We start from the raw sequence: 27,562 nt of genomic DNA, 5'->3' as shown, positions 1-27,562 counted from the left end.
CAGGCTCAGTTAATTGTCATACAGTGCACCAAGAGAGAGTAGCTAAGGATAACCGCGATAGACCTATCATATTGTCAGTATTTTTCCGAAGCGAATGAAGCCAAGGAGCAGGATGATCTAGCCTCGGAATCTAAAGACAAAACCACGAATGTAATTCCGTTACATTCGTCATCGAGCGCGCGCAAAGCCCGCTGAGTTTTTCGCCTCGACACCCGTCTCCTCTTTGAGAGATAAGTTCCCATGCGATTCTTCAGACTCACATTCAAGTGTTTCGTAGATTGTTTTTGAAGGTGCTCTCAAATTCGGTGATTTTCTTTGGGGGCAAGTGTCCTTTATTTTTTATACACCTCAAATGTAATAAACATTTAATTCTGATCTCCGTCTCATCGTTGCGCGTTTGACATTGCTATACGATAATAGAGATACAAATTATACCTATTCAAGTGACTTATCATACCCTTAAATTAAAAAGGGGAAATAAATCAGATCCTATTCCCATAGGATTGCCAGAAGAAGAACAAAGGACCATCTTAGGGTCCAGGGAAATCGACCCCGAACGAATAAAAGCTTAAGAAAGCTGTATCTATTGTCCTGAATCGTCACCGATCTTTTCACTGGTTTCCTCCTCAGTGTTAGTGGGAAATTGAGGGTGCATTGTTTACAAGTGCGTAATTGGCATGGAGAAACCTGCATTCGAAACTGACTGCTGTGCTGTGAACGTGGTCCTCGGGGAGGAGAAAAAGGGTCACCTCATTCCGAACGGAAACGGGCACCAAGCTGGCGTGAACGGAAGCCTCATTGGTGGAACTGACGGGGCAGGATGCGGAGCCACACCTGGCACGATGTCGTCAGTGGAGAAACCAGTGCCAGGGTATCCCGAACGAGAGCAATGGACCAGACAGATGGATTTTATCATGTCCTGCGTCGGCTTCGCTGTAGGGCTGGGAAACGTCTGGCGCTTCCCTTACCTATGCTACAAAAATGGTGGAGGTAAGTTAACCAGTAGCCTAAATAAACCAGTAAAAATCTAAACACAAAATACTGAAATCCCTATAGGGCTGATGGCTCTCCTGTCCCATAATAAAAATTCCCTAAAACAATTGAAAATGTGGCTGAGCGAATAGCATGTTGCCTTGAGATGTCTATGTGAGGGATTGTATAGACGTCACAGCATCCAAAGCAATAATCATATGATCAGCTCCTGTGAGGGCATTGCAGGCATCTCATATAGCAGTAGCTCACATTCTTACCACACAATTATTTTAGTCCATATCAGAAACGGTATTATAGAGAAACAATATCGCTTACAGTGCCCACCTTTATATATTTTAACGCCAGTTCAGGCTGTCTATCTATTCTACTGGCTGTTCATCGTGAAGATTATCGCACAGTGTACACCGTTCTCTACCCTTGATCAGAGCGTCAGGTCATACCTCACATATGGGCCTGCGTATGACGCTGTGTGACGGGGGTGGATGTGGGTGAGTCCTGTCCATTTGTATACACATCGTGTTGCTGGAGAATGTCAGAACAGAACTCACATTGCCACTGTATTATCATTGTCATTTGTGTCAAATTGATTGCCATATGCAAAACAAATATATATAATAATAATAATTGAACAACAAGTAGAATTAAACTGATTTGTCCATTTACAGATGAGAATAGTCTAAATTTAAAGAGATTATACATTCAACATACATAGTGCTTGGATAGATTGGCTGTGAAACAACATGGAAATTAAATTTTTGTTCCCACATCAAAACAGAATTTAGTTTGTGTAATAAACACTACATTAAAACATGACTTACTGCTGTCAATAGAAACCTGTGTGTAGACTTGATGGTGAACACAGCTTACACACCTTTCCATTGAAATGGACAAAAAACAATACCATTACCAGCTTAACATCTCAGACCAGGTTCGGATCTATAAACTCAGTGGAACAAACAATTGGATCTTCTTGTAGTTTCATTAGATTGAAATTGCATTTATTGAGAACACTTTGTGATACACTCTACTGGCAAGTCCTTCATAAACTTTTCCTAGATAGGCCTGTTTCGACACCCTTAGCGGGTCTTCTTACAGGCTGGGAGACCCAGGTTTGAGACCAGGAAGGGCCTTTACACTGTCGCTGTTTGCAAATTTCGCTACATTGGTGTCTGTGGTGGGATTGTGCCTTAGGGGCCATTGGAGAGGTGTGCACAAGTGAGGGACTTCGTATAGTGAAGCGTGGGGACACACTCTCCTGAACGGTGGGGATAGTGTAACAAACTTTGCCTGGGTAGGCCTGTTACGATCCCACCCCCCAAAATAGATCATCCCTATTGGAGCAGTGGTTAGCAGGTCTGCTCATGGGCTGGGAGACCTGGGTTCGAGATGAGGGCGTTCGCTAAACATCGCTACAATAGTATAATGATGAGGTCTGTCTAAAATATGAGTGTGTGATCAAAGAGAGGTGTAGTGTATATCTGCCTCAGTGAAATAGCTGTCTCCATGTGCCCTCAATCATCTGGACAGCAGCTAAAATGTACTCAATGAATGAAGGATTTGTCTCACTGAATAAGTGATGCTGTCTCACTGAAAATGTGTATTTTTGGGGGTTTAAAATAGGTGGCTATTTGAACAAAACTACATAACCATGCACTATCTTTTTTTAATAGAGTATCTACACAGTGATCGATATGGAGGGATATTATGAAAAACAAAGTGGAATTCATCACTGTCTGTCAGTGAACATATGGCGTTTCAGCTTCCAGATAGCTCAGGATCTCCAGAGTAACAATATATATTTAGTGTAAAAAATGAAACCAGAGAGATGAACCTGAATAAATACTGACTATATGCTACACAAATATTTGGTTGGTGTATAGAGTTAAAGAAATTGAGTAAAGAATGAAGTTCCTCTGAATCCCCCAGGCTAAAAATGGTATTAGGGCTCCGCTTGGTGTTATTATTACACTTGGGATCCAGGAGCAACATCATCTGGGATAATGTTTCTATGTATCCATCCAACTATTTGGATAAAGGATATCTCTGAGGCGGTTCAGGTTGACCTTACCGGTGGTGGGCAAGCAAAGGGCACGGCGACCAGCTGGTGGGAACTGTAAGAGAAAACATCAATTCTGTAAAAAAAACAAAGAGCTTCAGTCGTGACCTGACAGTGAGAGAAAAGAGACATGTTAAAGAGACAGGAGCGAGCGTTGGGTGATCCCTTAAATTTTCCTCTTAAAAAATACTTGTTTTACCCCCAACTAGGAGCTCCAAGGTAACATGAAGATGTTCTCCTAGTTCAGGTTGCCAGACTCAGTGTGTGTCTCTGGATTTGTGTAAATTTCCTTGGAGACCCCAGCAGGGTTCTGCCAAATAAAATCAAGCTGCCCAAGTTGAAAAGGTCTTGTTCACACAGACAGAACCAAGCTGCTGCAGAGTAGATCTAATAAGATGGCATCTCTGCCATCCCTCAACTACAACAATGCACTGTGAGGGTGTTTAATGCCCAGGTACATTGGATGAATTTCATTTTCTAATTTGACGGTATCCCTCATTCAAGTGAGACTTGGGTTTAAGTCTCTTTAAATCTCTTTCCTATTCCCATCAGTTGTAACATGACAGGTGGATTAGTTGCCATGGCAAATCATCTGCTGTCATCGCAAGGACATTCTTGTCAAAATCTTTATATTTGCCTATTTTGACATGTTATAATACACACATAAATGTATTTGCCAAGTGCAAGTATCTTCTTTACCTGTCAGGAAGCATTGTCAAACATTCTATGATTGGTGTCTCTGTACATTGTAGTCTGTATTGATGGAAATTTGTATGAAGTTTTAGAATCTGACTTGTCTATACTATCAAAGCAATATAACGACATAGACCGTCTACTCAAAGTACAGTTGCCTATCACCATCATACGTTTTACAATATTCACCATTCTTTGTGCTCCTTTCAAATAGAGAGAAGGCATATCTATCAACGACCACATCGGTAACTATCCTATTGTCACATCCATAAACACATGTTCAGTATATGGGTTCATAGCACGCAGCACAGGTGATAACTCTTCTCTGAGAGTTTGTCTGGGAGCTGTGGGATTTTAGGGTTCTCCTGTGATGGGGTTGCCTTCTCTCTAGCCAGGGCAGTACTGTACTGCGTAGCCTGGCCTGCTCAGCAGCAGCAGCAGCAGGTAGCACCCAGTCAGACAGCAGCCTTACAGCCTGTAGATTTACGAGCTCTGCAGTGAGCTCTCTGATTGTCCTTGGCAGTGTGTCTGCAGCCGTGCAGCGGACTACGTGTTCTCGTCAGAGCAAAGGACCCGAATATTTAAGCCATGTTACTACCCACCAATAAGGCCCTTTGGCATTACACTGCAGTGAATATTGTCAGAAGCGTATGTTTCTTATTTCGGTCATCAGATAAGGTCATGCACGGTGTCAGGCAGGCTGAGTATGTCTTTGTGTTGTTTTTAGGCCTTCTTTTGAATCAAAACTGTAAAGGGATTGTCAGACAGAGTGGGCTTCCAGTTGGGTCCAAGTCAAACACTTAGTCATTTGCCCTCTTTTGTCAAAGAATACATAACGTTGAATTTATGTTTATGAATTTATCTTTTTACACAGCAATCTGTAAAGTTTATTTTCTGTCAGCTTTAGTTATCCAGCAATTTGTTTTTAGCAGAATAATGCTCTTTGGCACAGTGTCTAATCAGTGTACGTCACACTATCAACCATCATGGTGGCTTGCCTTTTGCAAGTGAGTCCAGCATCTGAGCGGGTGTGATGCGCAGACCGCAGGGTTACAGTACGCTGGCCCTTTGCCCCGAGTGACATCATCTCCTCACCCCACGTGGACGGGCGATTATGAAGAGTGTCTGTTAATCTTTTAATCTCCTTTCTCTGACTGGGAGCTGGTGTGGTGGGGTGTGGTTTGGTGTGGTTTGGTGTGGTTCGGTGTAGTTTGGTGTTGTTCGGTGTGGCATGGTGCGGTCCGGTGCAGTGCTGTTTGGGATATGGCTCAGCCTCAGGCAGGGAATGGTAGGCTATAACCCCCAGTTAGGTCAGCTCAATGCTCTGGGGATATATGTAACGCTATACTACATGATGTCACCTCAGGTTAGCAATGCGTTCGGGCAAATGTCTGTGTGCTCTCTGACCTGGCGTTTAGATAAGACCAATTACACCCTGCACAGCTTTTCTGAATGATGTTTATGCTGGTGTAGTGCAGCAGAGAGAATTCATGTTCAATATGGTTGCCTTCCAATAATCTCTCCTTTCTACGGTGTGCACTGTGTACTTGTTCCCTACAAATGTAAACGCATTGGATTGGTGTAGGTGTGACGGATGTGAAACGCTAGCTTAGTTAGCGGTGGTGCTAGTGTGACGGATGTGAAACGCTAGATTAGTTAGCGGTTGTGCGTGCTAAATAGTGTTTCAATCGGTGACGTCACTTGCTCTGAGACCTTGAAGTAGTGGTTCCCCTTGCTCTGCAAGGGCCGCGGCTTTTGTGGAGCGATGGGTAACGATGCTTCGTGGGTGACTGTTGTTGATGTGTGCAGAGGATCCCTGGTTCGCGCCCCGGTATGGGAGAGGGGACGGTCTAAAGTTATACTGTTACATAGGCATGGGCTAGAGAGGGAGTTTCTATATACCATTCATTACCTTTCAAATCCATGAGGGGAAGTAAACAAGTGCACACTTTGGGAGAAAAGGAGAGAATATTGGGATGCAATTTAGGTTTTGTGGTGATCTTTGCAGTGTGGCGTGTGTAGTCATTATAATGAAGTAACATACATGGTATCTCTGCTTGAACGAAGCACATGAATGAAGGGGATGGGTCAACATAAATGCACCGTCATGTTTGAAATGTAAGCTAATCTATTCTTTTCCCGAATTTAGGACACTGCAGTTATTTCTTTTTTTGGATGAACAAGCACGTCTGGCAACAACCTACTGTGCTTTAAAGAGGTGTGCCAATCTCTTGTGCCGTAATCTCATTGTAAACAACATATCCACTAACATGGAGATGACCAGAGGGTGATCTGTCCAAGTTTACTGGCTCTCTTGGGAGTTGAAAATCAGGCTTCATGAGCAACATGTAAAGTAGGGCACTCAGTTGCAGGGGAAAGCTAAGCTTCACAAAATAAGAGATGAATGACAATTATTGTGTGATTTTGACAGCATAGCACATTGTAATTTACAAATCAACACAATTTGCAATTGTTTTGTTGTTGCTTCAGGAGTAATTTCGCAGGACCATACAAGAGATTGCATCTGTGCATGGAAGATACCATTTCCATGTGAATGTTAGGGGGATGGTGTATGTAGGGTTGCAAAATTCTGGGAACTTTCAATACATTTCCTGGTTTCCTGAAATCTCAGTTGGAGGACTCCCGGACTCAGGAAGGAATAAGCAGGAAATCCAGCATCCTCCAACCAGTTCCTGGAATTTTGCAACCCTAGGTGTAGGGGAGTATTTATATATTGTCATGTACACCACAACAATAAGTCAAATCCAAGTCCACACGTGTCCCATTGGAGCTTGGTCAGTGTTTTGAAGCTTGTTATAGGCAGGGCCCAAAATGATGCACCTGCTGCTCTATTCTTGGTTAACCCAGAACAAAAATCGAGTGTAATTTACTTTTTAGATTTATGTAGTCTGTCCACAAGAGATTACACCTGGTCTAATCAACCTCAGTTGTACTGCTATATGCTGCATTAGCTGCTCCTGTTAGTTCACTCAACTAACCAGAAAAAGGGATTCAAAGGCCTGTCAATACTTAGCGTTCAGAGCTGCTCCCGACACTTACTTAATCAAGATTAGAAAGCTTAGCACATGCCATATGTACCTGAATTGGTTCTCTATTTGTGTGACTCAGTTTAAATGTGAGCCTTCCTCGGGGTACTACGAATAACCTCCCCAAAAGTTAAGTATACCAAATATTGTGTTTTCTCTGAAAACATGTAGAAGTTTTGTAATTCATTAGCATTTTTTGTTAATTTAAAGATGGCCATTTATTGAAAAGAGAATTACAGTATCAGTAATTATCATACATAATCACTATATGGTGAGGTGATTGCATCTACCAGCCAGGCAGGACCTTGTTCACCATAATCACATTAGCATGTTCACCAGTGGTAACAGCATTACCTCAGCGGGAGATGCCATTAACAGGGGAGTAGCATCTTGTGGACAAATAGCTCCTCTCTTTCTCTCCCTCTCTCACCGTCCTCCTCCCCTATCCTCTCCTCCCCCACTTCACTACACTCTCTCTCTATCTGCTATCTAACTGTTTAATTAAGAGGCTGAGCAGAATCTCAGTCAGGTTCCTGTCTCCTGACAGGCTGGAATGCCTCAGTGGCTCTGCTAGCTCTGACTGGAGTCACGACGCACTACGTAGCTCCTTCCCCTTCTGCGCCATAGGCAGCGTCTGTCTGACTCATCGGCATGCCGTCACTGAGTCGGTCCTGTGTCTGTCTCTGCGACTGTCTCTGCGACTGTTGTGTGTTTTGTGTGTGTGTGGGTGGGTGTGTGTGTGTACACTCTCACACATAATCACTGCCGCTGCTTCTATAGCAAATGCTTTGTTTGCAAATGAACAGCCATTTACATCAGCCCTCACAAAGCCCACATGACTACACATTTTATAGATGCTTGAGAGAGAGAGAGAGAGAGAGAGAGAGAGAGAGAGAGAGAGAGAGAGAGAGCTATTCTTCCCTCTGATGCTGGAATCTTTCTTTCAGGTCAGTGGTGTATAGTGCGTGCAGTTCCCCAATCTGACTGAGTTTGTCAGGCGTCTTCAATACAGTAGTAATGGCAACAGTCTCCTCTTAAAGAAACCGCTTTAGCCTTGAATCACACCCTGTAGAAATTGCTGTTCACACGTTTTTCCTTTAATAGAGGTGCTATTATGTGTTATTTTCAGTCACACCCTAGATATGTGTTGAACTGTATGAAGGGATTGTGATTGTGTTCTCAGGCTGGTTTACATGCTGAGAGTCCCCATTGCTAATTCAGATTGGGTTGTCAACCCCATCCTCTTCACAAAGGAGAGCCTTTGCTTCTGCGCATCCATGTCTCTTTTCTGTCAGGGAGGAATTGGCTGTTTCCACTAGCCTGCAGAGCCTACGTTACACAACGGGTGGTGCTTTTTATAACGCAGCCCATGGCCCTCCCCGGCGCTCGATGTCAGCCTATCAGGAGACCTCTGGGCTGAAGGTGACGTCATCTCAGCTTCATTCAGTGCAGCACATTGTTCAATGGATAATCTGCGTTATAGGCTGAAGCAGGAGCTGACTACCACTGCAAAGCCCCCTGTCCCTCCCACCACCCACCCCCCTCCCTCCCCCCCTCCCTCCCTCCCTCCCTCCCTCCCTCCCTCCCTCCCTCCCTCCCTCCCTCCCTCCCTCCCTCCCTCCCCACCCTCCCTCCCTCCCTCCCTCCCTCCCTCCCACCCCTCCCTCCCTCCCTCCCTCCCTCCCTCCCTCCCTCCCTCCCTCCCTCCCTCCCTCCCTCCCACCACCCACCCACCCCTCCCTCCCTCCCTCCCTCCCCACCACCCCTCCCTCCCTCTCCTCCCACCACTCCTCCCTCTCCTCCCACCACTCCTCCCTCCCCTCCCACCACCCCTCCCTCCCCCTCCTCCTCCCACCCCTTCCGCCTCCTTCCTTGCTCCACCCCCCCAGTCAGTCTTAAGCCTCTACCGCTGCTGATGTTCATTTGGAATCAGTCAGCCATGGCGTTATTACTGTTGATGGTTTGCCGTGCTCCTAGATCCTGTTTGATGCAAGCCAATGCAGCAAACAGCATCACAGTCACATTTGAACATACTGAAGTGTAGGCAGACGTAGGAGGGGTGAGGTGAGCATGCGTGTTTTCACCGATAAAATGGACTCCCCTTCTGTGCCAATTAGTGGATGAGACTGAAATATGCACTTCCTGCTCACACCCAGTTATATAAGGCCATTAAAATGTAACTAGATGGTAACTTTACATGAAGTAAAGTTGTGGGGCTTGCTTTACCTCTTTAAGAATAATTTTAAAGCTATTAAAATGTAATGAGAACACCAACTATAGCTGCATAGACTATAAGGTAGAAGGTTTTATGTTGCATCCTTGTTACCATTTGATGTCGCAGAGTGATGTTTTCTTTAGGGAACATAAGATGGTGGTTTAATAATGGGTATCCTAATGCGTTGTGCAGCTCATACATCCCCCATAGTGACCCAAGGGGTGCATTACTCTACTGTTCCATTGAACACCTGTCTGTTTGTCCCTCACAGGAGTGTTTCTGATTCCCTACCTCATCATTGGGGTTGTTGGGGGAATTCCTATATTCTTCCTGGAGATTGCATTGGGACAGTTTATGAAGGCTGGCAGCATCAACGTGTGGAACATCGCACCTCTATTTAAAGGTACTGAACATTTTGCTCTCTCAGCAGTTTGTGTGGCTGCTCTGAAACATTTGTACAGCCATTTGTCAAGTATTTTAACTGATCCTTTCGAATAGAAAGGCAGTTTGCAGACATTCACAGCTGTGGCCTATTTACTATGTATTCCTCTATCGCTTTTTTCTAAGAATTGATACACCTTTGTTACATAAAAATCAAGACTGCTCCAATGTTTCTTACAAAATTGACATTAACGTATAAGTAAGCTCTGTTTGTTTCTTCAGTGCTGAACACTAAACTGTTGAATTGCTCCGTATTCCTCCAGGACTGGGGTATGCCTCCATGGTCATAGTGTTCTTCTGTAACACCTACTACATCATGGTCCTAGCCTGGGCCTTCTACTATTTCATCAAGTCCTTCAACGCTACCCTGCCCTGGTCCACCTGTGACAACCCCTGGAACACGCCCAGCTGCATCGAGATCTTTCATCATGAAGACTGCCTGAATGGCACCATTGGCAACACTACCTATGGCAACATGACATGTGAGGAGCTGGCAGATGGGCGTTCTCCCATTATTGAATTCTGGGAGTAAGTTCTTTACTTCCTCTATCCCAATGGAAAAACACACTATTATATCAAAACTAGACGTTGAACTGACGTCTGTGCCGAAAGTTCTAAGAATAAAACATTGTTATTTGTCACAGTTAATTATTTGAAATATTTTGCAAGTCGTCACTTAGAAAAGGGATTTTAGTAATTGGTCCACAGCATGAAAAATTATCCACCAAAATTGTTGCAACCCCTATTACGAGCCTCTTCAACCTCTCTTTCGTATCGTCTGAGATCCCCAAAGATTGGAATGCTGCCGCGGTCATCCCCCTCTTCAAAGGGGGAGACACTCTAGACCCAAACTGCTACAGACCTATATCGATCCTACCTTGCCTTTCTAAGGTCTTCGAAAGCCAAGTTAACAAACAGATTACCAACCATTTTGAATCCCACCATACCTTCTCCGCTATGCAATCTGGTTTCCGAGCTGGTCATGGGTGCACCTCAGCCACACTCAAGGTCCTAAACGATATCATAACCGCCATCGATAAGAGAAAACACTATGCAGCTGTATTCATCGACCTGGCCAAAGCTTTCGACTATGTCAGTCACCACATTCTTCTCGGCAGACTCAATGGTCTTGGCTTCTCAAATGACTGCCTCGCCTGGTTCACCAACTACGTCTCAGACAGAGTTCAGTGTGTCAAATCGGAGGTCCTGTTGTCCGGACCTCTGGCAGTCTCTATGGGGGTGCTGTTGTCCGGACCTCTGGGGGTGCCACGGTTCAATTCTCGGGCCGACTCTTTTCTTTGTATATATCAATGATGTCGCTCTTGCTGCTGGTGATTCTCTGATCCACCTCTATGCAGACGACACCATTCTATATACTTCTGGCCCTTCTTTGGACACTGTGTTAACTAACCTCCAGATGAGCTTCAATGCCATACAACTCTCCTTCCGTGGCCTCCAACTGCTCTTAAATGCAAGTTAAACTAAATGCATGCTCTTCAACCGATCACTGCCCACACCTGCCCGCCCGTCCAGCATCACTACTCTGGACGGTTCTGACTCAGAATATGTGGACAATTACAAATACCTAGGTGTCTGGTTAGACTGTAAACTCTCCTTCCAGACTCATATTAAACATCTCCAATCCAAAATTAAATCTAGAATCGGCTTCCTATTTCGCAACAAAGCATCCTTCACTCATGCTGCAAAACATACCCTTGTAAAACTGACTATCCTACCGATCCTTGACTTCGGTGATGTCATTTACAAAATAGACTCCAACACTCTACTCAGCAAATTGGATGCAGTCTATCACAGTGCCATCCATTTTGTCACCAAAGCCCCATACACTACCCACCACTGCGACCTGTATGCTCTCGTTGGCTGGCCCTTGCTTCATATTCGTCGCCAAACCCACTGGCTCCAGGTCATCTATAAGTCTTTGCTAGGTAAAGCCCCGCCTTATCTCAGCTCACTGGTCACCATAGCAGCACCCACCCATAGCACGCACTCCAGCAGGTATATTTCACTGGTCACCCCCAAAGCCAATTCCTACTTTGGCCGCCTTTCCTTCCAGTTCTCTGCTGCCAATGACTGGAACGAACTGCAAAAATCACTGAAGCTGGAGACTCATATCTCCCTCACTAACTTTAAGCACCAGCTGTCAGAGCAGCTCACAGATCACTGCACCTGTACACAGCCCATCTGTAAATAGCCCATCCAACTACCTCATCCCCATACTGTTATTTATTTGATTTATTTTGCACCCAAGTATCTCTACTTGCACACTCATCTTCTGCACATCTATCACTCCAGTGTATAATTGCTAAATTGTAATTATTTCGCCACTATGGCCTATTTATTGCCTTACCTCAGTTATCCTACCTCATTTGCACACACTGTATATATACGTTTTCTATTGTATTATTGACTGTATGTTTGTTTTTTCCATGTGTAACTCTGTGTTGTTGTTTCTGTCGCACTGCTTTGCTTTATCTTGGCCAGGTCGCAGTTGTAAATGAGAAATTGTTCTCAACTAGCCTACCTGGTTAAATAAAGGTTAAATAAAAAAGTGGCCTTATAAAAAAAAATGAGTGGCCTTTGAATGCTCTGCTTTTAAAGAGCAGTGTGACAGAACTGGTTACTGTTCTGATTTGGAATCTCATTTGTCCTCGGCCCAGTTCTTCATCCCTTTCTGTTCCTCTAGTCCTCATCATAGTTCTCTTTGATGGTCATCGAGGTCATCACGTTTAATGTTCTCATGTGATCCCCGTTGTCCATGACTACCAGAGTGTTTGTTCCCACTCTCCCTTATGGCATGTGCAGGGACATAAGTGCCTTTGTCATGGCTGTAGGTAGAAAATGCAAATGGTGTTACTGACTGACATAGCTTTTATTGGGGACAAAGGGCAGACTTTTGTTACAGGAGTAGAGCATCATGCCGTTCATTTTCTATCCTGTAACTTAGACAAACGCATGTCGTTTTCATATAGTTTTACTCTATGACCCCCCCCCCCCTCCAGGAATAAGGTGCTGAACATCTCACAAGGGCTGGACTACCCAGGATCCATCAACTGGGAGCTGTTGCTGTGCCTGGCGGCCGTCTGGGTGATGGTGTATTTCTGTGTGTGGAAGGGGGTGAAGTCCACAGGCAAGGTAACTAATACACATTTCTCTGAAAAGCTCCTCGTTATCTTATTAGTTATATGAGCACCACGATGGTGACTGCAATGAACATGTGACTCACTCTGGTCCTTAGGTATCTCCTATAGCTAACTGTTACGTAACAGACTATCCTCCGGCCGTGGCAGACAGATTGCTTTACATCAGCTCAGGTCACTGCACTGGTCTCTGATTGGATACCTGCATTAGAACAACTCAGTGGCTAATGCAGCTGCAGTGGAAGGATATTGCTGTGTGATATCGAACATAGTCTGGAATTATATTAAAAGAGCAAGAAAGGTTACAGAGAAAAGTAACAAATAGAGGTGAAAGGGGGTTAAAATGTATAGATATACAGTTCTCCCAGAGAGAACGAGGAGATAGATTTGTAGCTATAGCCAGATAGGTTTCTAATTTAGTTCTGGCTATGGTAATGGACTCTCAGTCATGAGTGAATGAGAAGGCAGTGTGACTTTTTCCTAACCTTGTGTGATTCACATAGTGCCACCCTCTCCTGCTGTGTGACAGCAAGGCAATGATGAGGCAGTGTTTCTATAGCAACATCAAGAGGACAGGGGGTGTGGCTATGACATATCACAAAGTGTCCCTGTCACATGGTGCGTTCTGATTGGTGGGCAGTTGGTAGGTTGACTGCAGTGCGACGTGACTGGGGCCCTGTGCGAATATTCCAACAGCCATGTTTTCTGCTTGTTGAGGTGGGATCACATCCAAGCCTCTTTAAATGATATCAGTGTTTATCTCCAGCGCTGGTCCATTTTATATGGATCTCTATCAGGATTTCTAGATCACTTTATATGTAGCAGCACTTTCTGTACAGATAATGAGATCAACCTCTAGTGTTCATTAACATTTTATTGTTTTTATATTTTTATAGTAATGATATTAAAATTACTTACAGTTTATCTTTAAGAGATCATTAGGTTAGGTCAGAGCTGCTCACATTTTAGCAACAGGGAATTTTGATAGATTTTTATTTTTATTCTTTAAGGGATAGGCTTAGTGATGTAATTAATTAATGACAATTAGCCATACATCCACAACATTTATAGATGCAATGTATAGAAATGTTCTCTAGTTAATATTACAAGTTTTCAGGTAAGGGCCTATTGAGGTTGCTAATCAAAGATAAGTGCTTGAGTAATGATTATACAAAACGGGTTTGTTATATGAATAAGGGCTTGGTCGGGAATGGGTGTCCTACATTAGCTGTGTATTTAGGTCAAGTAGACTGGGCTACGGAGAGTAGGTAGTCATGCCTGAAGGTGTGCCTGGGCCGCCAAGTCACAAAAACAATTGGCTTTGAAATCTAACAGCCTTGTAGAAAAGCTCTTTATAATACAGTGGTTCATATGGCACTAGGTCAAAGTTCAGTGTTTGAAACGTTCACCTGATTAGATAAGGACTTCCACTTAGCTCTATCTTGTACGGGTGCTAGGTTGGCAGGAATGCAACAAATGATATTCCCATTGCTCATATGAAAAGTCCCCAGCATGTCACTGTGACTGCAATCCCCTTGTGTCAGACACCTTTGACATCTTTGACACCTTTGCAGTCTGAAATGTGAATGATCAGCCAAACTGTAGTTATGTACAGTACAGCTCCTCACACTGTGCATGTCAATGAAACTACAGTAGGCTGAAATGACATCCAATCATTTTAGGTCTCCGACTGCACCACTCTGCAAGTCTTCTCTTAATTAGATCACCCTGTTGTTGCAGGACATTTCCTGTACAGCAGGAAATGCAAATGTGTCATGTATTCTAGTTTTAAAAAGGCATCTAAATTTAGTAATTTCCTCTTCAAAATTTTGGACTTGTATCGAACCCTACAACCCCTACAAAAATGATTCACATTTCCACGCAATAATACAAAAATGTCCAGTTGCTGCAGGATTATTTCATTGCTGTGAGAAACTGGTCAAATTAGGATCCTACATCTGTAACCGAAATATCATATGGATTTAGAATAATGACACTGGTCTCCCTGTTTCGCTGCAGATTGTGTATTTTACTGCCACGTTCCCCTACGTCGTCCTGATCATCCTTCTGGTGAGAGGGGTGACTCTTCCTGGTGCCTACGATGGAATCATGTTCTACATCAAGCCTGACTGGTCCAAGCTTGGCGAGGCGCAGGTGTGACCCATCATCCACCCATCTGTCCACAGTCCTAACTGATTGATTATTTAGATTAGTTAACTCTGGTGCTGTGATGCAGATTAAACTGATCAGTTTTCATTATCGTTCCTGTCTGGTAGGTGTGGATTGATGCTGGCACACAAATCTTCTTCTCTTATGCTATTGGGCTTGGAGCTCTCACTGCCCTAGGCAGCTACAACAGATTCAACAATGACTGCTACAAGTAAGTGATATGACAGCTGAATGGTCTCACCTTGGCCTCTTGTTGCACTTACTGTCTCCTGTATGATTCTGACTTGTTTTTTGTGATTATTTCTTCCTTTGTTTTTATTTCTGTCCAGGGATGCCTTCATGCTAGCTCTAATCAACAGTGGCACCAGTTTCTTTGCTGGCTTTGTGGTGTTCGCCATTCTAGGCTTCATGGCAAACGAGCAGGGAGTGGACATCTCCCAAGTGGCTGAAACAGGTATGCAGAACACACTCACACTTACACTACAGAGGTTGTCTTATATTCTGGCATCTCAAAACCTACCATGGTACTAACAGGAGAGTATTACTGAAGGCTTCGGTCCTCGTTGTTAGGAATGCATGAAAGTGTTCATTGAAAGTGTTGATGTCATTGTTTTACCTTCACATTGGCAGCCCCTCTAGCACTGAGGAAGACAGCCGTACCTCTTCAATAATTTAGACCGATTCCGGTCCTCAAAGCTGAATCCTTATTTTATGCTTGTGCTGCACTTTTGGCAGTGCATTATTAATACGATGAACTTTCAATATAGAAATGACGCACAAATAAATGTGTAAAATGGAAACTTGCTGTACAGTGTGTAAGGATAGTGGGTGTAGCAAGTCACTTGTTTACTCTACAGAAATGTGAAGATGAAATACTGTTGTTTAATGTGTCAGTAATGATATAGAAATATACCAACTATCTAGCAATTATTGAAATGCATGTTTGAATTGAGTCTGTCAGTATTTGAGAAATTCAAAATGTAAAAATGTATTTCCATGAACTGTATGTAACTTGTACCTCAACCAAATGTTTTCTGCCTGGAGTCACCTGTATTGATTCACAAGGAAATCAGTATTATAGAATTAAGTTCCTCTGATGGAGAGTGTGTGTGTGTGTGTGTGTGTGTGTGTGTGTGTGTGTGTGTGTGTGTGTGTGTGTGTGTGTGTGTGTGTGTGTGTGTGTGTGTGTGTGTGTGTGTGTGTGTGTGTGTGTGTGTGTATGTTTGTGTACGAGTGTGTATGTTTGTGTACGAGTGTGTGTGTGTGTGTGTGTGTGTGTGTGTGTGTGTGTGTGTGTGTGTGTGTGTGTGTGTGTGTGTGTGTGTGTGTGTGTGTGTGTGTGTGTGTGTGTGTGTGTGTGTGTATGTTTGTGTACGAGTGTGTGTGTGTGTATGAATCTGGGAATGAACAGTATGTTTTCATGTGTTTGTGTATGTGAATTCTGTGTGATTCAAGAGAGAATATTCTGAGATCTCTTGGTATAGAGTATGAAAGACAGTGATGTGGAAGATTTGTCTGTGTTTGTACGTGCTGGAATAGATGATCTGTATGAGTGTTTGACAGTGAGGGGGATGCAATGAGGAGAGATTGAGACATTGGCAGTGGCCATGTATTTGTCCATAACATCTAAATTGTTGTAAGAATTACATTTTTTTTGTGTGTGAATTAACAAGAGATGTGTAATTACCAAACAACTGTCACACATAACTGATAATGATTTGTATTAATAGACTTTCAAAGCACATGACATTCACAACTAATTCTATCCATTCAGTTATTAATAGGTTTACTGGAGAAGATAGCATCTGTGTGTGGCACGCCTCTGACATATCGCATGCTTTCACATCAGTGCTCTTGCATGTAACTTCCAAAAATAATCACATTAGTTTGCCAAATCAGTTAATAGTTTGTCCATTTTCATTCAGTGTCTTAGCTCTCTCTCTCTCTCTCTCAATCATTATTTTAATTTAGTATTGACTTATTGAGAATAGTATTGAAGTAGACGTGTGTAGTCCATTACTATCTGAACATGTTATTGGCTTCATGACAGTAGTTATACACACAGTCGGAAACCTACTGGATGGAACCATCCTGGACTTATCATCTATGAAATCCATCTCTACATATCACAACATATTCTTTACTAATAGCATACTGAATTATACTAATATTTTACCCTGTAAGTTTAAATATTCACTATATTTATTCAGAAATACATTAGCACTATTATAATGTCGAACCCCGTGTAGAAGAGTAGTCAGCTATGACCATAGCCATGCTGTTAAGGAATGAACACAACAAATAAACCAGTCAATTTGAGTCACTCTTCATGTTCCCCAATTAGTGCAGTGCATACCTGTCTCCTCACCAACCAAACCATGCATGAGATTTTCAATTACTGGACCATCTCATCAAAGAGACGATCAAACTCAAGTACAGCAGGAAGTTTAGACCTATACATCTTAGGGCTGGATTGAATCCTTTGAGGAAGTATCATGAAAGATCTGCGTTGAAATGTAAAGGTCATTTCTGATTGAGTCGTTTACCGTAAATGGAATCTCCATGAACGCGGGGAACATTGCCTTTAAATTTCAATCAAGCTATACCGCGGATCTTAATGTGATTCTTCCGCGATACGAATTGAAACCAGGCCCTTAGTTTCATCTCATCATACTAAGCTAAAGTTGACCAATTCCAATACATTGTTTTGGCAGCAGTCATCTGTAAAGACACCACTGGACCGGGATTTAACTGGAAGTACAACAAGGGTGGTCATAGAAGTATTATGTCTGTCATTTACATGACATATATTTTATTTTATTAGATATCTTAAGCTGTATATGTAAAATATCTATTAAAACATTCAATGGGACAATGATGATGATAGCTACATTTTGAAATCTGCAATACTTTTAAAAATCTTTTTGTCCTAAGGACACCCTTGGTGAACTTAAATAGTAGTATTCCTTTACCATCCCCCAGCACGATTTTGTTAACATAGTAGACAGACAGGGGACTTTGGACAGACAGTGTTACTGTGTTGCAGTAGCACAGTTGAGCAGGATTTTGTAGGAGGCAATTTACTAAGCACCGCTATTTACAGTGAAACCAATATTGAGTTAAAGTCCATCTGTTACTGCCTGCCCACACGCAGAAGGAGAGAGGTGGCGATGAAACTGATAGGCCTTGTTTAGCCCTAGTTACCCCTCTCATTTCAACTGTACAAATAGCTTTCTGTCACTCAATATTTACTATACTGGTACTACACATGAGTGCAGTTACTGTGTGTACATGTGTGTGTGTGTGTGTGTGTGTGTGTGTGTGTGTGTGTGTGTGTGTGTGTGTGTGTGTGTGTCTACGAGTGCATGTGTGTGTACGAGTGCGTGTGTGTGTACGAGTGCGTGTGTGTGTACGAGTGTGTGCTTGTGCGTGCGTGCGTGCGTGCGTGTGTGTGTGTGTCTACGAGTGCATGTGTGTGTACGAGTGCGTGTGTGTGTACGAGTGCGTGTGTTTGTACGAGTGTGTGCTTGTGCGTGCGTGTGTGTGTGTGTGTGTGTGTGTGTGTGTGTGTGTGTGTGTGTGTGTGTGTGTGTGTGTGTGTGTGTGTGTGTGTGTGTGTGTGTGTGTGTGTGCAGGACTGCCTGTGAGAGTGTCAATAGGAGTGTGATTTTGTGAGAAGGTACATTAATGGATCTAGGCCCTGATTTTGATTCAGCGTTAGACTCCTGTTTTTTTTGCAAGTTGGTACGAACGAAAGAGAAAAACTCCCCTTCCTCATGAATCTTCTTATCCTTTTAACAGGGTTTCGGTTTATTTTCCTCAGTCCCATTCTATATGACTTGTGATTGACATCAGTTCATTGATCTATATCTCTATATATCTATATTTTCGATTTTTTAAGTATTAATTTAAGGATTATTTAACCAGGAACTTTGCCTCTTGAGATGTGCACATCTCGCTTTCAAGAGGGGTCCTGGAGCTGACTACTGTTGAAGGTAAACATCTGTTATCTAATGACAGCATTTACACCTTAATCCAGCCTAGTCAAAATCAGAACCAATGACTGCATTTACCGACCGCAGCAGAGGACAGGGCTAGAGAAATCAAAGCAGTGACATGACAACATTTTCCAAGCGTAGGCCCAAAATTCCCAAATCTAACTTTACTAAACCCAAACACAATAAAAACATTAACGGTAGAACTAACTTATTCAATAATTGTGTGTACACACAAGACACCTGACAAATTCTCTACCCCAGGCAGCAGCCCCATAGCCCCATAATCTGCAAACATATCCAGAGCAATTTGCAAAACATATGTGTTTTCAAGTTATTTTCTTATTTTTTTGTGTATGAACCTTGCAGTAGTTGCTATACCAGGACTAGTTCTGGTGGTGAAAGTACAGTGTCATACATCTTCACCTGTTCCATCCCTCTCATCTTCAATGAAAACATGGACCTATTTATAATGACACAACTAAAATTCTAATTTATCTCGTGAAATTTGTATAGTTGAAGCAGTTGTAACTGTAAAGCAAATATTGACCACCTCTCTCTTTGCTACTTCAGTGCAGTGTGTCTATAAACTACAATCTAAATTATGGTTACAACCAAGTACAAGCGGAGTACAGCGAAAAACTCTTTATAATGCAAATATGTACCGTGACCTTAAGTTTGTGAGGTCGCTATTATAGATGCGTTTTTATAGGTAGTGCAACTGTTTTACTTTTACTACCATAGTTAAGGCTACACAAGTTTAAATCTGCTATTTAAACTTGGTTGACTATACACTACCAAGTATTTACAGTAGTCAGCACATCCAGCCGTGTGACGCTCACCTGGCTTAAATTAATGTTACTATAGCTCCTACTTATTCATATGCATTAATAAATCGTTTGTTTGAGCATCATAAGGCATGAGCATCATTGATTCTTTTGAAAGTACCTCACTAACAATATACAAAAAAAAAGCTAGAAAGCATGACGTTATACAATGCACATTGTTGTTAGACACTGAAATTATCATTATATCTAGCTACTGCAATGACGTATTTAACAACTAAAGCCACACTACTGTTGCGTTGACGGAATGCACAACAACACAACAATAGAATCAGACAGGAGACAAAAAGGCAGCCAACATTGTCACATCCAGCTTTTGCACAATAGCACCTCACTCAGGTGCCTCTCTTTCTCTCTTTCTATCTCTCTATCTCCTTCTCCCTCTTTGCTGTACTGTACGTATGTGTGTAGAGTGTGTCTGTGTTAAGGGCTTAGTCTGAGCTGTAGGGTTGAGTCTCTCATCCCTACTTCTCTTCTACAGGTCCTGGCTTGGCCTTTATTGCGTATCCTAAAGCTGTGACTCTGATGCCAATGCCCCCGGTCTGGGCTGCTCTCTTCTTCTTTATGCTGCTCGTACTGGGTCTTGACAGTCAGGTAGGAGCAACTTTACACTACTGGACACAACACTTAAATGGTTGCCAATTGTTACAAACTTAAAGTATCTGGACCAGATTACTCTCAATCCACCAAAAACTGGTTGTATCAACAGTGTTTCAACCCCCCCCTCAACGTGATATCAAAGAGCATTTCCTAGTGTTTTTCACTTAACTTTGTACCTAAATCCAATGACGTGTTGAATTCACATCAGTTGACAACTCAACCCAATGTAAATCAAAATTAGATGTTGAACTGATGTCTGTGCCCAGTGGGAAGCTTACTGAGTACAATTATATTTGTGTTTTCTCCTCTTCTATCCACAGTTTGTTGGAGTGGAAGGTTTTGTAACTGGGATTCTAGATCTCTTTCCTGGAAAGTATTACATGCGCTATAAGCGTGAAATCTCTGTGGCAATCTGCTGTTTAATGTGCTTTATTATAGATCTCTCCATGGTTACACAGGTAAGCCACTACCGTTTGACGGGCGCTGATTCCATATTGTGTAACATCCATATCAGATGGTAATCACAAATGATTCCTAATGATTCATTATTTCTCATGTGTGCCAACAGGGAGGGATGTATGTCTTCCAGCTTTTTGATTATTACTCCGCCAGCGGTATGACCCTGTTATGGCAAGCATTCTGGGAATGCATAGTTGTCAGCTGGGTCTACGGTAAGAAACATTCACTTTTGTGACAATTGATGTATAAAGAGTAAACACAAGTTTTATTAGTCGTATGTACAGGATACACATGGTATATACCGTATTACCAGTATTTGTAGTTGTGCTTGTCGTCCATTCTTAGACAGCTTGAGTCTCTAACCGTGCCATTCTGTGTGTACAGGTGCTGACAGGTTCATGGATGACATTGCTCGTATGATTGGTTACCGGCCTTTTCCTTGGATGAAGTGGTGCTGGTCGTTTATTACTCCATGTGTTTGCATGGTAAGTGATGTACAATACTATACACACACAGTGGTGTAGTGGAGGGCGTACGCAAGTATACGCCGTATACCCACTTATACTTCAGTGGGCATCGTGTACACTCAAGTCTTAATCCCCACGATGCATAGCAAAATGGTGTAGTGGAGGTAAACACCGCCTCATTTAATAAGGCTGATGGAACAGATCAGAATATCTAGCTTAAAATGTTGGTCAAGTATTATTTCTTACATTTTAGGCACAGCAACATGCACACGGCAGTAGGCCCTGGGGCAAATGTTCCAAAAATGCAATCTGCGGGAATATACAGTTCTAAAATGCGCACAGCAAATGCGCGCGATTTCATGGACAGAGATGGACGTATCTGTTAGATAGAGGGGAGATCTAAAAGATGCAACAACGATCATAGGTTGCTCATTTGATTAGGATCATGCCTTTGGCTGCTAGACGATGAAATACAGTTGAAAGAAAACCAATAGAACTGGAGAAAGCATATGAGGAAGTCTTTATTAAATAGTACCTCCACATTTGGTGGGATGGTGGGATTTTAGCTATAGGCTACTTTGAAGCAAAGTAAGACATGAAGTAAAACATGCAAGTTCCAAATAATGAAGGAACATCTGCTAGATGGAAAGGCTTTCCCAAAAACCTTCTCTATTAAATGTTAACTACAAAGTGGTCTATGCCTACGTGTCAGAATGATATCGTGATTATTTTCATCAATCCAGTTGCCATTTGTTTTGCAAAATCCATCTCATATGTGTTACAAAAACACCTCTAACTAAACAACAGTGCTAGGTGCATGCATATTAGAATTAAAGGGTAACTACACAAAAAAAATATAAACGACTTCGATTTTTCCCAGACCTCCAAAGTGTTCTCCTGATGTGGTTAGAGCATTGTTATGGACTTAGATCATCCAATTGAGTTTTTCTACAACAACAAAAAATGTGATTGAGAGCGAAAACCTGACTTAGTTGACAGGCTCATTCATCAGTGTCAATAGTAAGCCTACTATTAGCCTACTTGCACAGTACAGCTTGGGTTGTCCTGACTGTGAAAGACCAATATGGGATTGATCATTTTAGATCATTCAGAGTGTTTATTGTTTCTCATAGAATTTTTCACACAGGGCAGCTTGTATACACCACTGTATACACACCTCTAGTCATGACTACATAGCCTGTCATTGTACATTTGTGCCTCATTGACCTGCCTGGTAAAATAATCATGTTTTTTTTGTCCTTCCAAAGGGTATCTTCCTATTTCACCTGTTCAACTACAAGCCTCTTACCTACAACAATACGTATGTGTACCCATGGTGGGGTGAGGTGATTGGTTGGTGCATGGCTCTGATGTCCATGCTCTGTATCCCTGTCAGCGTGTTGTACAAGCTCTGCAGGGCCACGGGAACCTTCAAGGAGGTCAGTATCAATATCATACTGTGCTCCTTACCAACATGGGTGGCAGCTAGCCTAGCAGTTAGAGGGTTGTGCCAGTAACCGAAAGTTCGCTGGTTTGAATAACCGAGCCGCCAAGGTGAAAAATTTATCGTGCCCTTGGGCAAGGCACTTACAGTGAGGGAAAAAAGTATTTGATCCCCTGCTGATTTGGTATGTTTGCCCACTGACAAAGAAATGATCCGTCTATCATTTTGACGGTAGGTTTATTTGAACAGTGAGAGACAGTATAATAACGAAAAAAATCCAGAAAAAACACATGTCAAAAATGTTATAAATTGATTTGCATTTTAATGAGCGAAATAAGTATTTGACCCCCTCTCAATCAGAAAGATTTCTGGCTCCCAGGTGTCTTTTATACAGGTAACGAGCTGAGATTAGGAGCACACTCTTAAAGGGAGTACTCCTAATCTCAGTTTGTTACCTGTATAAGAGAGTTGAATGGTCTTTTTGAAACATTGGTCAACATTAATATTTCTATTAGATGATGAAAATAATGGTGAAGACTTAGCATCGAGTAAGGGAGGGTGGAAAGGAATAAGCCGTGAGAAAAATAAAATGCATAACATACGAAAGTGTAAATAGTTAAGGGAAAATGGGAATGTGGAAACCTCAGTTGACAGCTGACATCATGTAGCCTACTCTTTGAATATAGCTTTTTTCAATTTTAATTTAATTCTCACCCATCAGAATGAGTAATACAGCAGTTTGATTAGAATGGGTCTCCATGTCCTAAAGGAACATGTTTTCTCCTCCTTCAGCGTTGGGAGAAGCTGACCAAACCACAATGGGGTCCCCATCACCTTGAATACATGGCGCCTGATACTGACATAAAGAGCCTGGCCTCCCTCTCTGCCAGCACAGAAGACAACAAGGTTATCATCTTTGAAAGTGGTATGTAGGCTGTAGCCTACAGGAAAGCCTTTGACAACACTCTAAAGACCAGATGATAATTTATGTAATAATTGATGTATTCATTTGGGTTGATGACACAATCAAAAAGGAATCACCTGGTAATTATGTGCAATTAATTAGAGGATGCAGATCATGTACACAGACGGTTCTCTACACCTATACAAAATCAATTCACAACGGTCTATTGGACAGTCGATAATTTTCACCTGGGATGTTGATAATCAATGTCCTGATTGGTCCATTCTATAAACAGGTGCCGTATAGTCTTTGGGGGGGTCTGATACCCAAACTGTCCCTCCCTGTCTGTGACTCCATCAGGCCAGAGCCATAGTCTACCAATGTGTAGTCCACCACCTCACCCAGTATGGCAGAATTTTTACAGGCTATCTTTAAGACTGATATGGAATTCCTTGAAATTACACATTACTGCAAGACCAATCATGTGGTACGGAGGGTTTGTGTATCAACCGGTGTAGTTCTCCTTCATAAGAAATCTTGCATAAAAATCTATTTGGCTAATTTGATACATGAAAATATATGTATTACACATTGAGAGTAAGCATTTCAGGGTAAGGTCTACTACACCTGTTGTATTCGGCGCATGTGACAAATAAAGTTTGATTTGATATATGAATATATAATTAAAAGCATTTGTTCAATTGATATTATATCATATACTGTATAATACACTACAGTTTGTCGGTTTGGCTGAGTTGATATATAAAATACAGAATGTTTTCCAATTGACTTCAATATTCTGGCTTCTTTAGGCCCCTGAAGTTATGTAGTTGCCAAACTGTCAAAATGACCATCTTTGATCATTGAGCTTGTGTAATGTGTCTTTCATGGCGACAATAGTCCTCAGAACTTTAGACATAAACTAAAGATTGATTCAGTGCCAAAATGGAGCATACTTGTCATTCTCTTGTTATTGATAGAGAATGGTTTTGGTTGCCATATACACTATCTATTTTTATTTGCCTAGATCAGTCTGATATATATTGTGTCTTCCGATTTAACTGTCTGATGTTTGGGAACATCTTGAAAGCAAACAATGCAGCTCTTACTCATGAAGCAGTTTAGATGCCTTGAAACATTTTCATTGATAAGTGTGTCTACAGATATATATTTTTTAATCAACAATAATCACTCAATTGAACTGTTCTGTAAGATCTAAGATCACTCTTCTCTAATTCAAAAAGGTGACTGGCTGATATATTGCTCGTAATGGCCATTAAAAACAAATGATCCGATACTTCCTCTGGCATTAACTTACAAAATGATCACTTGGCCAAGTGGTAAGGATTTACCTCATATTTCAACCAACCTATTGTTACAAAGACAAGTACATCTCTGCAGCATGTAGGAGGACAGTATTTGGATCTAACTACAACATTGCCACAACAAGTAGCTGCTGTGCCATTTGCCAGTAACTGGAACAGGGTGATGAGTAACTAACTGTAAGGTGTTATATCGTGAGTTTAACTCTGAGTATTACACACACAGTATTAATGTTGCAGCCGTACAGGAGCTGGACACGTAGATCATTGCCTTATGTTGTTTGTCTTAAATCTAGAGCCCATATGTCAACTCTGACTAGCCATATTCTTACCTGGTCCACTGAGGAACAGTCTTGAAGATAACCAAATGGAAATTCTGCCATTTACCATGATATGGATAACATATGATTTATTTCAATATTGAAAAGATCATTAGAATGTAAAATATATTAAATAATGCAATGCTAAAAACTACATTTGCACATTGTAAAATATCTCGCTAGCACTTTAAAAAAAAATCGTGTTAGAATAACAATTTTTGTTTTGTTTTACATATTGTAAAATAAATCAGAGATTTTATTTTGTGAAGGCTTTTATTTTGCTTATACATACAGTATAAAAAAATATATTGAATATCTTGTGTGTTATATTTTAAAGAGTTTGATGCAGTATGTAATTTTGATGAAGATTTCTAAGGGGAAGAGCATGCGCCATTGAGATGCTGCGATGCAGTACTACTCAAAAGGCTTGTGTGATTCATAACACACAGAAGGGATTTTTGGTTTCAAATATCAAGTGCTCCAGTGTTAAGTAGCCTAATAGATTATTTGTGTGTGTTTAATTACAGTATTTCCCTCAGACCACCCAGAGCTCAGTTAAACGTTAATATTTCTCAGAAAGACCTTCTAATTTGGTCCACACAACACAGGAGTATTAATTTGATTAAGAATTAAAAGATTTTGGAATATTTTTTTACTTGGGATTTCATCATTTTCAACATATTTCACGTCTGGCTTCAAGTGTAATTTATGTTCTCTACTTAGAAGCAGTGTGCTCTCATTTGTAAAATAAAATAAAATCATTAAGATTATAAGGTCCTCTTTTGTGGCAGATATTACAGAATTTGACAAGAAACGAAACTCTCTTTCTGTATATGCCTATTGACTATCTGCCACGGTCCTCCTACACTAAACCTGGCATATAGAACATACTCTAATGCTCTCCCACCTTTCAAAATTGAAAACCACATGGTAAAAGTGGTGGGTTTGGTTGTTGGTTATGAAACTTTGAGACAGAACAAACATTCCCTCCTAAATGTAGTGCTAGAACTAAATGCGCCTTTCATACTGTTGGTCTATGGACATATGTAAGGATGAGGACACAAGGCAAGTTTTATAGCAAGGCTATGGTAAAATAAATGTTAAAGTTAAGAATCTATTTTTTACAATGTTTTTTTTTACATTGGCTTTCCTTATAATACTCCTAGATTATAGCCTGGGTTGGTCAAAAGGTGAAACATTTAAATGTAGTCATTAAATGTAGAAAATCTAAATGAAATATACATAAGCAAAATCATATGTATGGTGTCATCTTTTGCGCTCTGCCAAATTGTTCTTGACAGTATCTTTAATCCAAAGTATGACTCACAAAGGGGAAATGTTGAATTGATAATGAAAGCTTTGTGGATCTATTCCATAGCATACAAAATGGTAAAAAAATGTAATGGATATGAAAAAATACTCATTCCCCATTGCTGAATATGATTTGTTTATTTTAAAATCTACATGAAGTCTTTTAAAATGTTCTGTTTATTTTCATAAACTATACAGACCAATTACCATAGTTACCATGGAATATGTTGTACTGTAATGATTGTATACAGTACATTAAACTGGAATATCCATCATTAGCTGATAAAGACTAACGCTAACCAACTATGTGAAGCTGTAAAGAAACACTTGTTGCGACAGTTGACAGTTGAATAGTTCTTATGGCATCTGCTGTATGATTGACAGTGAACAGATAGTAGTGCAAATGGGGCCACAACTCTCCCCTACACAGCTATCTCTCTTCCTCATCCCCTCTCCTTTTCCACAATGTCATTTTGAGTTTTGTTTTCACAAATCCCACACAAAGGCCTGGAAAGAAGGGTACAATCAAGCCTGAGAAAATGGCATTTCATCATCCACTGAGTCCTTTGGCAAAGGATACTGTCTTGAAAAAGATATAGTAACACTGTTGACTTCATCTAACTGTTATTGTACTCTGTATCGTGTAAGATTTAACATCAGTCTTCCATTCATAACATAGAATAGTGATAGAGAGATGACTGTAAACCTATGTTGACATCCCAAGTGTTCCATCAACCTTGTCCCTCACAATTTATGAAGGGATTCATGCTTAATACCACTGTGATTCTGTGCTAAAAATCCACTCGCCCTATTCAAAATAACAAAATGGCAATAAAACTTACTTCAATAAAAAATATTCTGTCTTTGTGCATACATTTGAAATTGTCGAACCAACTTTCAACAATTACCATTTGAAACATCTCTGGTTTAATTGTTCATTTGAATCCAAAAGGATTTACGTTTTATCCCATATTTCAACTGGCAGACACTTAAAATCCCACCTTGTTACCTGGTAACCCTGTAATGGGTTCATGGTTCTGTGCTTGCACTGTGAACAGGTGGGAAAAGTCATTTTATGATCAAGAGGTTAATTCAAGCTCACATCACTTTATTAATCCAGAAA

At 41.4% G+C, this 27,562-nt stretch overlaps 1 protein-coding gene across 1 annotated transcript; it reads left to right on the top strand.

Annotated features, from left to right (window-relative positions):
* On the top strand, nucleotides 1-27,314 carry slc6a8 (solute carrier family 6 member 8). The gene is made up of 13 exons (XM_024385139.2): nucleotides 1-990; nucleotides 9,276-9,407; nucleotides 9,709-9,973; nucleotides 12,466-12,598; nucleotides 14,623-14,757; nucleotides 14,880-14,983; nucleotides 15,102-15,226; nucleotides 20,094-20,206; nucleotides 20,533-20,670; nucleotides 20,781-20,883; nucleotides 21,056-21,156; nucleotides 22,407-22,577; nucleotides 23,375-27,314. The coding sequence occupies exons 1-13, from the start codon at nucleotides 678-680 to the stop codon at nucleotides 23,513-23,515; spliced, it is 1,974 nt and encodes a 657-aa protein (XP_024240907.1). The 5' UTR covers nucleotides 1-677; the 3' UTR covers nucleotides 23,516-27,314.
* Nucleotides 27,315-27,562: the final 248 nt, after the last annotated feature.

Source organism: Oncorhynchus tshawytscha, linkage group LG22, assembly GCF_018296145.1.
Source record: "Oncorhynchus tshawytscha isolate Ot180627B linkage group LG22, Otsh_v2.0, whole genome shotgun sequence".
Classification (NCBI taxonomy): Eukaryota; Metazoa; Chordata; class Actinopteri; order Salmoniformes; family Salmonidae; genus Oncorhynchus; species Oncorhynchus tshawytscha.
Note: the sequence above shows the minus strand (reverse complement) of the source record. Positions and strands in the feature narration are given on the sequence as shown.

Excerpts from the sequence above, each read along its gene's own strand:
- slc6a8 (XM_024385139.2), top strand. The coding sequence starts at position 678 with ATGGAGAAACCTGCATTCGAAACTGACTGCTGTGCTGTGAACGTGGTC. Across the intron at positions 9,408-9,708 it reads CATCGCACCTCTATTTAAAG|GACTGGGGTATGCCTCCATG; the intron begins GTACTGAACATT and ends GTATTCCTCCAG. Across the intron at positions 22,578-23,374 it reads CCACGGGAACCTTCAAGGAG|CGTTGGGAGAAGCTGACCAA; the intron begins GTCAGTATCAAT and ends CTCCTCCTTCAG.